The following is an 11,226-nucleotide window of genomic DNA, read 5'->3' as shown; positions in this document are numbered from 1 at the left end:
ATGGGGACAGTGTAGAGGGAGCTTTACTCTGTATCTAACCCCGTGCTGTACCTGTCCTGGGAGTGTTTGACGGGGACAGTGTAGAGGGAGCTTTACTCTGTATCTAACCCCGTGCTGTACCTGTCCTGGGAGTGTTTGATGGGGACAGTGTAGAGGGAGCTTTACTCTGTATCTAACCCCGTGCTGTACCTGTCCTGGGAGTGTTTGATGGGGACAGTGTAGAGGGAGCTTTACTCTGTATCTAACCCCGTGCTGTACCTGTCCTGGGAGTGTTTGACGGGGACAGTGTAGAGGGAGCTTTACTCTGTATCTAACCCCGTGCTGTACCTGTCCTGGGAGTGTTTGATGGGGACAGTGTAGAGGGAGCTTTACTCTGTATCTAACCCCGTGCTGTACCTGTCCTGGGAGTGTTTGATGGGGACAGTGTAGAGGGAGCTTTACTCTGTATCTAACCCCGTGCTGTACCTGTCCTGGGAGTGTTTGATGGGGACAGTGTAGAGGGAGCTTTACTCTGTATCTAACCCCGTGCTGTACCTGTCCTGGGAGTGTTTGATGGGGACAGTGTAGAGGGAGCTTTACTCTGTATCTAACCCCGTGCTGTACCTGTCCTGGGAGTGTTTGATGGGGACAGTGTAGAGGGAGCTTTACTCTGTATCTAACCCCGTGCTGTACCTGTCCTGGGAGTGTTTGATGGGGACAGTGTAGAGGGAGCTTTACTCTGTATCTAACCCCGTGCTGTACCTGTCCTGGGAGTGTTTGATGGGGACAGTGTAGAGGGAGCTTTACTCTGTATCTAACCCCGTGCTGTACCTGTCCTGGGAGTGTTTGATGGGGACAGTGTAGAGGGAGCTTTACTCTGTACAAGTATCTCAGTAAAGTACCTGTACCCTCTACTATCCAAACCTCCTGTACACAGTTTATTAACAATCCTGTTGCAAGTTATCCCAGCTTTAAATATACACTGAACATGAAAATCTGATACAAATTGTTCCCAAATTCCAAGAATCATATTACAAGCAATAAGTTGAAACGTTAGACAAACTTCCCCCAAAAATATTTTTCTTGCACATTATTCAAACCATCAAAATAGACGAAGAGGAGATATTATTCCCCGTATTTCCCCAGCAGAGGGAAAAGTGCACTTTGCTGTGCCTGATGCGATGGGATCCACTCCACCCAGGTCAGCGAAGGGTTAACTCCGATCTCAGTCTCTCAGTGAACGGTGGGTCAGTCGACCAGCGAATCTCACTGCCAAGAGGGTTGGGAGGGGGTGTGGGGGCTGTGGGGGGGAAGGCAGGCGAAGGCTGGATCGCACAGTGATGCCGTTGCAGTCGAATATCCCGCCTGGGCTGACGTCGGTTCCTGGAGCTCTCCCACTTTCCTCAGTCCGAAGTTTGCGATGGGGGGGGTGGGGGGTGGGGGGGGGGGGGGGGGGATAAAGACTTCAAGGTGGGTGGTCTTTGGGGTTTAAAGAGGTCTCCGGTGCGAGGGGGGGAGACGGGGGAAACGTCAGCCTCAGTCGTCGGCTAGCAACGGAACAGATTGGAGGGGCTGAAGGGCCTCCTGGTCTTGGTGCGGCCTTTCACGCCAGCCAGCGAGCGACTGCGGAGCCCCAGCCGAGGGAGATCGGGCAGAGGTAGATTTTGCGGGGGGTTGGGGGGGGGGAGGGTTGGTGTTGGAGGTGCCCCACTCCGCCACGTTGCCAGCTGATCCCGCCACTCAGTGTCCAGCACGGTAACAAACACAGATTCATCAGCAGCGTGCTGCCCCCCCCCTCCCCGCTCCACTGGAAGCCCCCCCCCCCGCCCCTCAGAGAGGCGAGTGGCAGAGACGAGCGATTACGTGCTCTTGCTGTCCAGCAGCGAGCTGAGGGAGCTCTCCATCGCCGCCTCCACCCTCTTCGATTTCCGCGTCAGGGTGCTGTTGGGGTGCGTTTCCTTCACGTGGATGATGTGACCTTCCTGGCTCTCGGCTGTAAAGCCGCAGTCCTCGCACACGTACAGCTTGGCACGTCGCTCCTTGTAGGCGTAAGCCTGCTGCACGCTGTGAATCTTCTTCAGGTGAGACTCCAGTGAGCAGCGCTGTGTGAACGCCTTGTCACACAGGTGGCATTTATATGGACGGATACCTGCTCGGATAAACCCGCTGTTACTGACTGTTACACAAAGCACCTTTAACCACATTACAATTCAGATAAAATCAAACACAGACCCGCACTGTCAGAGGGTCAGTACTGAGGGAGTGCCGCACTGTCAGAGGGTCAGTACTGAGGGAGTGCTGCACTGTCAGAGGGTCAGTACTGAGGGAGTGCCGCACTGTCAGAGGGTCAGTACTGAGGGAGTGCCGCACTGTCAGAGGGTCAGTACTGAGGGAGCCGCACTGTCAGAGGGTCAGTACTGAGGGAGCCCCGCACTGTCAGAGGGTCAGTACTGAGGGAGTGCTGCACTGTCAGAGGGTCAGTACTGAGGGAGTGCTGCACTGTCAGAGGGTCAGTACTGAGGGAGTGCTGCACTGTCAGAGGGTCAGTACTGAGGGAGTGCTGCACTGTCAGAGGGTCAGTACTGAGGGAGCCGCACTGTCAGAGGGTCAGTACTGAGGGAGAGCCGCACTGTCGGAGGGTCAGTACTGAGGGAGTGCTGCACTGTCAGAGGGTCAGTACTGAGGGAGCGCCGCACTGTCAGAGGGTCAGTACTGAGGGAGTGCCGCACTGTCAGAGGGTCAGTACTGAGGGAGTGCCGCACTGTCAGAGGGTCAGTACTGAGGGAGTGCTGCTCTGTCAGAGGGTCAGTACTGAGGGAGAGCCGCACTGTCGGAGGGTCAGTACTGAGGGAGTGCCGCACTGTCAGAGGGTCAGTACTGAGGGAGTGCTGCTCTGTCAGAGGGTCAGTACTGAGGGAGTGCCGCACTGTCAGAGGGTCAGTACTGAGGGAGCGCCGCACTGTCAGAGGGTCAGTACTGAGGGAGTGCCGCACTGTCAGAGGGTCAGTACTGAGGGAGTGCCGCACTGTCAGAGGGTCAGTACTGAGGGAGCCGCACTGTCAGAGGGTCAGTACTGAGGGAGTGCTGCACTGTCAGAGGGTCAGTGCTGAGGGAGAGCCGCACTGTCCGCGAATCAGTTGTTAGGAACACAGGAACAGGAGGAGGCCATTCAGCCCCACGTCGAGCCTGTTACACAGGAACAGAAGGAGGCCATTCAGCCCCACGTCGAGCCTGTTACACAGGAACAGAAGGAGCCCATTCAGCTCCTCCTCGAGCCTGTTACACAGGAACAGAAGGAGGCCATTCAGCCCCCTCCTCGAGCCTGTTATACAGGAACAGGAGGAGCCCATTCAGCCCCCTCCCTGTTACACAGGAACAGGAGGAGGCCCATTCAGCCCCCTCCCTGTTACACAGGAACAGGAGGAGGCCATTCAGCCCCCTCCTCGAGCCTGTTACACAGGAACAGGAGGAGCCCATTCAGCCCCCTCCCTGTTACACAGGAACAGGAGGAGCCCATTCAGCCCCCTCCCTGTTACACAGGAACAGGAGGAGCCCATTCAGCCCCTCCCTGTTACACAGGAACAGGAGGAGGCCCATTCAGCCCCTCCCTGTTACACAGGAACAGGAGGAGGCCCATTCAGCCCCCTCCCTGTTACACAGGAACAGGAGGAGGCCCATTCAGCCCCCTCCCTGTTACACAGGAACAGGAGGAGGCCCATTCAGCCCCTCGAGCCTGTTACAGTGGGACAGGAGGAGGCCCATTCAGCCCCCTCCCTGTTACACTGGAACAGGAGCCATTCAGCCCCTCGAGCCTGTTACAGTGGGACAGGAGGAGGCCCATTCAATGAGATCTCTGCTGATCTGAATCTTAACTCCATCTCCCCACCTCGGTTCCCTAACCCTTCACCTCCTTCCCCAACAAAAACCCCTCAGTCTTGGCCGGGACATTCCCAATTGAACCCCCGCGGCCTCGACAGCTTTTAGTGGGGGCGGGGGGCGTTCCAGATTCCCACTCCCCTGTGTGAGGGGAAGAGTTTCCTGACCCATCCCCCCCCCACCCCCACCACCACCAGAGGGAATCGTGTCGCTCTCGACCCTATCGAATCCTTTCGTCAATTTAAACCCCCCCCCCCTCGATTTGACGACCCCCTCAATCTCCCGTACTCGAGGGGGGGGAACACGCGCCTCATCTTGCGACCTGTCCTCGGAACTTAACCCTTTCAGCCCCGTGATCGTTCTGGCGAATCTACACCGGACCCCCCCCCCCCCCTCCAGGGGGAATATCCCCAGCCCGGGGGGTACGCGGGGGGGGGGGGGGGGGGGGGGCAGAATTATAAACCCTTGCGATGGGCCACGCCACCACCTAACACAAATTGAAACTGAAACAGGGTTCCACCGCTCCTCTTACCCGTGTGCGTCCGGACATGCCGCTTGAGGTCGAATGTGTCGTTGAATCCTTTCCCGCAGAAGTTACAAAGGTGACGTTTCACCTCATTGTGGCAGTTGAGGTGCCTGTTGAGCATTCGCTGGTACTGGAAGGTTTTCTGGCAAAAGGGGCAGCAATATTTCTCATCTGTGCACACTCCGCTGGTCACCTGGAAAACATGCATCTGTTCACATCGGCTCCGACGCACGTTCCGACTGCGCCCCGCTCCCCCCCCCCCCCCCCCCCCCCAGGCCCACCAAGTCCAGGAACAGCCTCGTTCCTGGACTTGAGAGGGAGAACGTGCCAACTCCACACGGACAGTGACCCAGAGCCGAGATCGAAACCGGGTCCGCGGCGCCGTGAGGCAGCAGTGCTAACCCACTGCGCCACCTGCCCTGCCAGTCATACGTTTAAATCCACTCCAGACGCATGAACCTCATAATCCAGTCCGTGACTCGCAGTGACGATACTGAGGGACCGCCGCACTGTCAGAGGGTCAGTACTGAGGGAGTGCCGCACTGTCAGAGGGTCAGTACTGAGGGAGTGCCGCACTGTCAGAGGGTCAGTACTGAGGGAGTGCCTCACTGTCAGAGGGTCAGTACTGAGGGAGTGCCGCACTGTCAGAGGGTCAGTACTGAGGGAGTGCCGCACTGTCAGAGGGTCAGTACTGAAGGAGTGCCGCACTGTCAGAGGGTCAGTACTGAGGGAGTGCCGCACTGTCAGAGGGTCAGTACTGAGGGAGTGCCGCACTGTCAGAGGGTCAGTACTGAGGGAGTGCCGCACTGTCAGAGGGTCAGTACCGAGGGAGTGCCGCACTGTCAGAGGGTCAGTACTGAGGGAGTACCGCACTGTCAGAGGGTCAGTACTGAGGGAGTGCCGCACTGTCAGAGGGTCAGTACTGAGGGAGTGCCGCACTGTCAGAGGGTCAGTACTGAGGGAGTGCCGCACTGTCAGAGGGTCAGTACTGAGGGAGTGCCGCACTGTCAGAGGGTCAGTACTGAGGGAGTGCTGCACTGTCAGAGGGTCAGTACTGAGGGAGTGCCGCACTGTCAGAGGGTCAGTACTGAGGGAGCCGCACTGTCAGAGGGTCAGTACTGAGGGAGTGCCGCACTGTCAGAGGGTCAGTACTGAGGGAGTGCCGCACTGTCAGAGGGTCAGTACTGAGGGAGTGCCTCACTGTCAGAGGGTCAGTACTGAGGGAGTGCCGCACTGTCAGAGGGTCAGTACTGAGGGAGTGCCGCACTGTCAGAGGGTCAGTACTGAAGGAGTGCCGCACTGTCAGAGGGTCAGTACTGAGGGAGTGCCGCACTGTCAGAGGGTCAGTACTGAGGGAGTGCCGCACTGTCAGAGGGTCAGTACTGAGGGAGTGCCGCACTGTCAGAGGGTCAGTACCGAGGGAGTGCCGCACTGTCAGAGGGTCAGTACTGAGGGAGTACCGCACTGTCAGAGGGTCAGTACTGAGGGAGTGCCGCACTGTCAGAGGGTCAGTACTGAGGGAGTGCCGCACTGTCAGAGGGTCAGTACTGAGGGAGTGCCGCACTGTCAGAGGGTCAGTACTGAGGGAGTGCCGCACTGTCAGAGGGTCAGTACTGAGGGAGTGCTGCACTGTCAGAGGGTCAGTACTGAGGGAGTGCCGCACTGTCAGAGGGTCAGTACTGAGGGAGGCCGCACTGTCAGAGGGTCAGTACTGAGGGAGTGCCGCACTGTCAGAGGGTCAGTACTGAGGGAGTGCTGCACTGTCAGAAGGTCAGTACTGAGGGAGTGCCGCACTGTCAGAGGGTCAGTACTGAGGGAGTGCCGCACTGTCAGAGGGTCAGTACCGAGGGAGCGCCGCACTGACAGAGGGTCAGTACTGAGGGAGCCGCACTGTCAGAGGGTCAGCACTGAGGGAGGCCGCACTGTCAGAGGGTCAGTACTGAGGGAGTGCCGCACTGTCAGAGGGTCAGTACTGAGGGAGTGCTGCACTGTCAGAGGGTCAGTACTGAGGGAGTGCTGCACTGTCAGAGGGTCAGTACTGAGGGAGTGCCGCACTGTCAGAGGGTCAGTACTGAGGGAGTGCCGCACTGTCAGAGGGTCAGTACTGAGGGAGCGCCGCACTGTCAGAGGGTCAGTACTGAGGGAGTGCCGCACTGTCAGAAGGTCAGTACTGAGGGAGTGCTGCACTGTCAGAGGGTCAGTACTGAGGGAGTGCCGCACTGTCAGAGGGTCAGTACTGAGGGAGTGCCGCACTGTCAGAGGGTCAGTACTGAGGGAGTTCCCCCCGGTGCCCTGGGTCAATATCTATCCCTCGCCCAACATCAGTAAAAACAGATGATCTGGGCCATTCTCACATTGCTGTGTGTGGGATCTTGCTGTGTGTAAATTGGCTGCTGCGTTTCCCAAATCACAACAGTGACCTCACTTCAAAAATATACTCCTTCATTGTGAGTGAGACACTTTGGGGCGTCCCGAGGGAGGGTTTTAGAGGTTCTGTTTACAATGTATACGTGGTTTATACCTTCATCTTGGATCGAATGTACCCCTGGTGGACATTGTGGTGGAATCCAGTTTCAGTGTCCTGTACAGATGTGCTAGAGTCCGTGTCGTAGGCAGATTCCTTCTCGATGTTCTCCTCCACTGACAGAGATAACGGTGCCTCATCGATTTCAGACTCTTTGTAATGAAAAATATCTAGGGGATCTAAAGAAAGAATTATTTGCAAACATCATCGAGGAAAGCCAGCATGTTACAGAGATAGGGAGGGGTGTACGGGCTGGAGGAGGTTACAGAGATAGGGAGGGTTGTAGGGGCTGGGGAAGGTTACAGAGATAGGGAGGGTTGTAGGGACTGGAGCATGTTACAGAGATAGGGAGGGTTGTAGGGGCTGGGGAAGGTTACAGAGATAGGGAGGGTTGTAGGGGCTGGGGAAGGTTACAGAGGTAGGGAGGGTTGTAGGGGCTGGGGAAGGTCACAGAGATAGGGAGGGTTGTCAAGGGCTGGAGGAGGTGTCAGAGATAGGGAGGGAGGGGGTTTCAGAGATAGGGAGGGGTTGTAGGGGCTGGGGAAGGTTACAGAGATAGGGAGGGTTGTAGGGGCTGGAGGAGGTTACAGAGATAGGGAGGGTTGTAGGGGCTGGAGGAGGTTACAGAGATAGGGAGGGTTGTAGGGGCTGGAGGAGGTTACAGAGATAGGGAGGGTTGTAGGGGCTGGAGGAGGTTACAGAGATGGAGGGTTGTAGGGGCTGGAGGAGGTTACAGAGATAGGGAGGGTTGTAGGGACTTGTGGGAGTTACAGAGATAGGGAGGTTTGTAGGGACTGGAGGAGGTGACAGATAGGGAGGGAGGGAGGAGGTTACAGAGATAGGGAGGGTTGTAGGGGCTGGGGAAGGTTACAGAGATAGGGAGGGTTGTAGGGACTGGAGGAGGTGACAGAGATAGGGAGGGAGGAGGTTACAGAGATAGGGAGGGTTGAAGGGACTGGAGGAGGTTACAAGGAGAGGGAGGGTTGTAGAGGCTGGAGGAGGTTACAGAGATAGGGAGGGTTGTAGGGGCTGGAGGAGGTTGCAGAGATAGGGAGGGGTGTAGAGGCTGGAGGAGGTTACAGAGATAGGGAGGGGTGTAGAGGCTGGAGGAGGTTACAGAGATAGGGAGGGTTGTCGGGGGTGGAGGAGGTTACAGAGATTGGGAGGGCTGGAGGAGGTTACAGAGATAGGGAGGGTTGTAGGGGCTGGAGGAGGTGACAGAGATAGTTACAGTTGTAGGGACTGGGGGAGGTTACAGAGATAGGGAGGGGTGTAGGGGCTGGAGGAGGTTACAGAGATAGGGAGGGTTGTAGGGGCTGGAGGAGGTTACAGAGATAGGGAGGGTTGTAGGAGCTGGAGGAGGTTACAGAGGTAGGGAGGGGTGTAGGGGCTGGAGGAGGTTACAGAGATGGGGAAGGGAGGACTGGAGGAGGTTACAGAGATAGGGAGGACTGGAGGAGGTTACAGAGATGGGGAAGGGAGGACTGGAGGAGGTTACAGAGATAGGGAGGGTTGTAGGGGCTGGAGGAGGTTACAGAGATAGGGAGGGTTGTAGGGGCTGGAGGAGGTTACAGAGATAGGGAGGGGTGTAGGGGCTGGAGGAGGTTACAGAGATAGGGAGGGGTGTAGGGGCTGGAGGAGGTTACAGAGATAGGGAGGGTTGTAGGGGCTGGAGGAGGTTACAGCGATAGGGAGGGTTGTAGGGACTGGAGGAGGTTACAGAGATAGGGAGGGGTGTAGGGGCTGGAGGAGGTTACAGAGATAGGGAGGGTGTAGGGGCTGGAGGAGGTTACAGAGATAGGGAGGGTGTAGGGGCTGGAGGAGGTTACAGAGATAGGGAGGTGTGAATCCGGCCCACGCTGTGACCAGGGAGGATACTGGTTGAGTTCCATTCTCTGGTGAGCAATGAATTTGCTAACCTGCCTCGCAGATCCACAGAAAGTTGCTGGACCATTGGGAACAAGTCTAAACATCTTGAATATTGCAGCAACCCCCATAGACACTCTGTCTGACAATCCAGCAATTATATACCGGTGCTTTCTGAGGCAGCAGAAGGCAGCTGGAGGGGGAGCAGAGGTGAAGTTTCCTAATAAATCACAACTTTAATGATTTTTTTTAACAAAGTAGTTTTCAGGAAGTTTGTAAAACGTTACTTTCTGGTCAGAATCAATGCTTCTTAGACCTGGATCAAGGTGCTTGACACAATTTTTAAAAAATAACATAAAGGCCCATCTAGGAGCTGGATATTATTAACAAATACAGTCACACCTCTGTCCATTGCTCAACCCAGTGGAGAGAATGGGAACAGGGTGGTGTGTGCTCTGTGAAGTTTCAGCCACAGCATTTATTCCAACTTTTAAACTCAAGAAAGTTTTCCAAAACTGTCCAAGTCTACAGTTTGTGAACGTGCGTTTTTAAAAGTTATATTTTCATATATATCAAACATGGAATGGGTGCAGAGGAGATTTACCAGGATGTTGCCTGGTATGGAGGGAAAATCTTATGAGGAAAGGCTGATGGACTTGAGGTTGTTTTCGTTAGAGAGAAGAAGGTTAAGAGGTGACTTAATAGAGGCATACAAAATGATCAGAGGGTTAGATAGGGTGGACAGCGAGAGCCTTCTCCCGTGGATGGAGGTGGCTAGCACGAGGGGACATAACCTTAAATTGAGGGGTAATAGATATAGGACAGAGGTTAGAGGTGGGTTTTTTACGCAAAGAGTGGTGAGGCCGTGGAATGCCCTACCTGCAACAGTAGTGAACTCGCCAACATTGAGGGCATTAAAAAGTTTATTGGATAAGCATATGGATGATAAGGGCATAGTGTAGGTTAGATGGCCTTTAGTTTTTTTTCCATGTCGGTGCAACATCGAGGGCCGAAGGGCCTGTACTGCGCTGTATCGTTCTATGTTCTATGTCCCCGTGTCATTATCCCCAACATAAACCTCCAACAAACTAAATCCCTCCAAATCTTTATGCAGACTTATTGGGTTTTAAAGGATAAAATCCTTTGTTTCAATTTTTTTTTTTTAAACCCAGAACTGAGATATCCGCAAAGCTTATTTCTGGATGTGGGAACAGTGTCCCAAAACTTCTGGCACAGTGGATTCCTTCTGGGCAGAATGTATCCCTTCTGGGTAGAATGGATCAATTTCGGGCATAGTGGATCCCTTCTGAACAATGGATCGTTTCCGTGCTCAGTGGATCCCTTTCAGATGCAATGGGTTCTTCCCGGGCATAGTGGATCCTTCCCAGACATTGGAACGTTCCAAGACACAAGCGGGTCCTTCCGAAACACAGTTGATTGTTTTCCCTACCAAGTTGGTCCCTCCCAGGTACAATCGATCCCTCCCAGGTACAATCGATCCCTCCCGGGCACAATAGATCCCTCCCAGACACAATAGATCCCATCCAGGTACAATCGATCCCATCCAGACACAATAGATCTCTCCCAGGCACAATAGATCCCTTCAATGCACAATAAATCGTCCCAGACACAAAAGATCCCTCCCAGGCACAATATAACCCTCACATACACAATAGATCCCTCCCATACACAATAGACACCCCCCCCCCCCCCGGGCACAATAGATCCCTCCCAGGCACAATAGATCCCTCCCAGGCACAATAGATCCCTCCCAGGCACAATATATCCCCCAGACACAATAGATCCTCCCATACACAATAGATCCCCGCCAGGCACACACAATAGAACCCTCCCATGCACAATAGATCCCCAGACACAATATATCCCTCCCAAGCACAATAGATCCCCGCCAGGCACAATAGATCCCTCCCAGGCACAATAGAACCCTCCCATGCACAATAGATCCCAGACACAATATATCCCTCCCAAGCACAATAGATCCCCGCCAGGCACAATAGATCCCTCCCAGGCACAATAGATCCCTCCCAGGCACAATAGATCCCTCCCAGGCACAATATATCCATCCCAGGCACAATAGATACCTCCCAGACACAATAGACCCCCCCGGGCACAATAGATCCCTCACAGACACAATATATACCTCCCAGGCACAATATATACCTCCCAGGCACAATAGATACCTCCCAGACACAATAGACCCCCGGGCACAATAGATCACCTCCACCCCCGGGCACAATAGACCCCCGGGCACAATAGATCCCCTCAGGCACAGTAGATCCCTCCCAGGCACAATATATCCCTCCCAGGCACAATAGATCCCTCCCAGGCGCAATAGATCCCTCCCAGGCACAATAGATCCCTCCCAGGCACAATAGATCCCTCACGGACACAATATATACCTCCCAGGCACAATAGATCTCTCCCTTCACAATAG

General features: G+C 54.9%; 1 protein-coding gene across 1 annotated transcript; it reads right to left on the bottom strand.

Annotated features, from left to right (window-relative positions):
• Positions 1 to 1,795: 1,795 nt before the first annotated feature.
• Positions 1,796 to 9,183, bottom strand: LOC119958813 (putative transcription factor Ovo-like 1). Its single transcript, XM_038787314.1, has 4 exons — positions 9,174 to 9,183; positions 6,903 to 7,084; positions 4,388 to 4,574; positions 1,796 to 2,128 (listed from the first exon to the last, which is right to left on the bottom strand). The coding sequence occupies exons 1-4, from the start codon at positions 9,181 to 9,183 to the stop codon at positions 1,839 to 1,841; spliced, it is 669 nt and encodes a 222-aa protein (XP_038643242.1). The 3' UTR covers positions 1,796 to 1,838.
• Between the last annotated feature and the right edge of the window lie 2,043 nt (positions 9,184 to 11,226).

This window comes from Scyliorhinus canicula, chromosome 31, assembly GCF_902713615.1.
Source record: "Scyliorhinus canicula chromosome 31, sScyCan1.1, whole genome shotgun sequence".
In the NCBI taxonomy this organism is placed as follows: Eukaryota; Metazoa; Chordata; class Chondrichthyes; order Carcharhiniformes; family Scyliorhinidae; genus Scyliorhinus; species Scyliorhinus canicula.
Note: the sequence above shows the minus strand (reverse complement) of the source record. Positions and strands in the feature narration are given on the sequence as shown.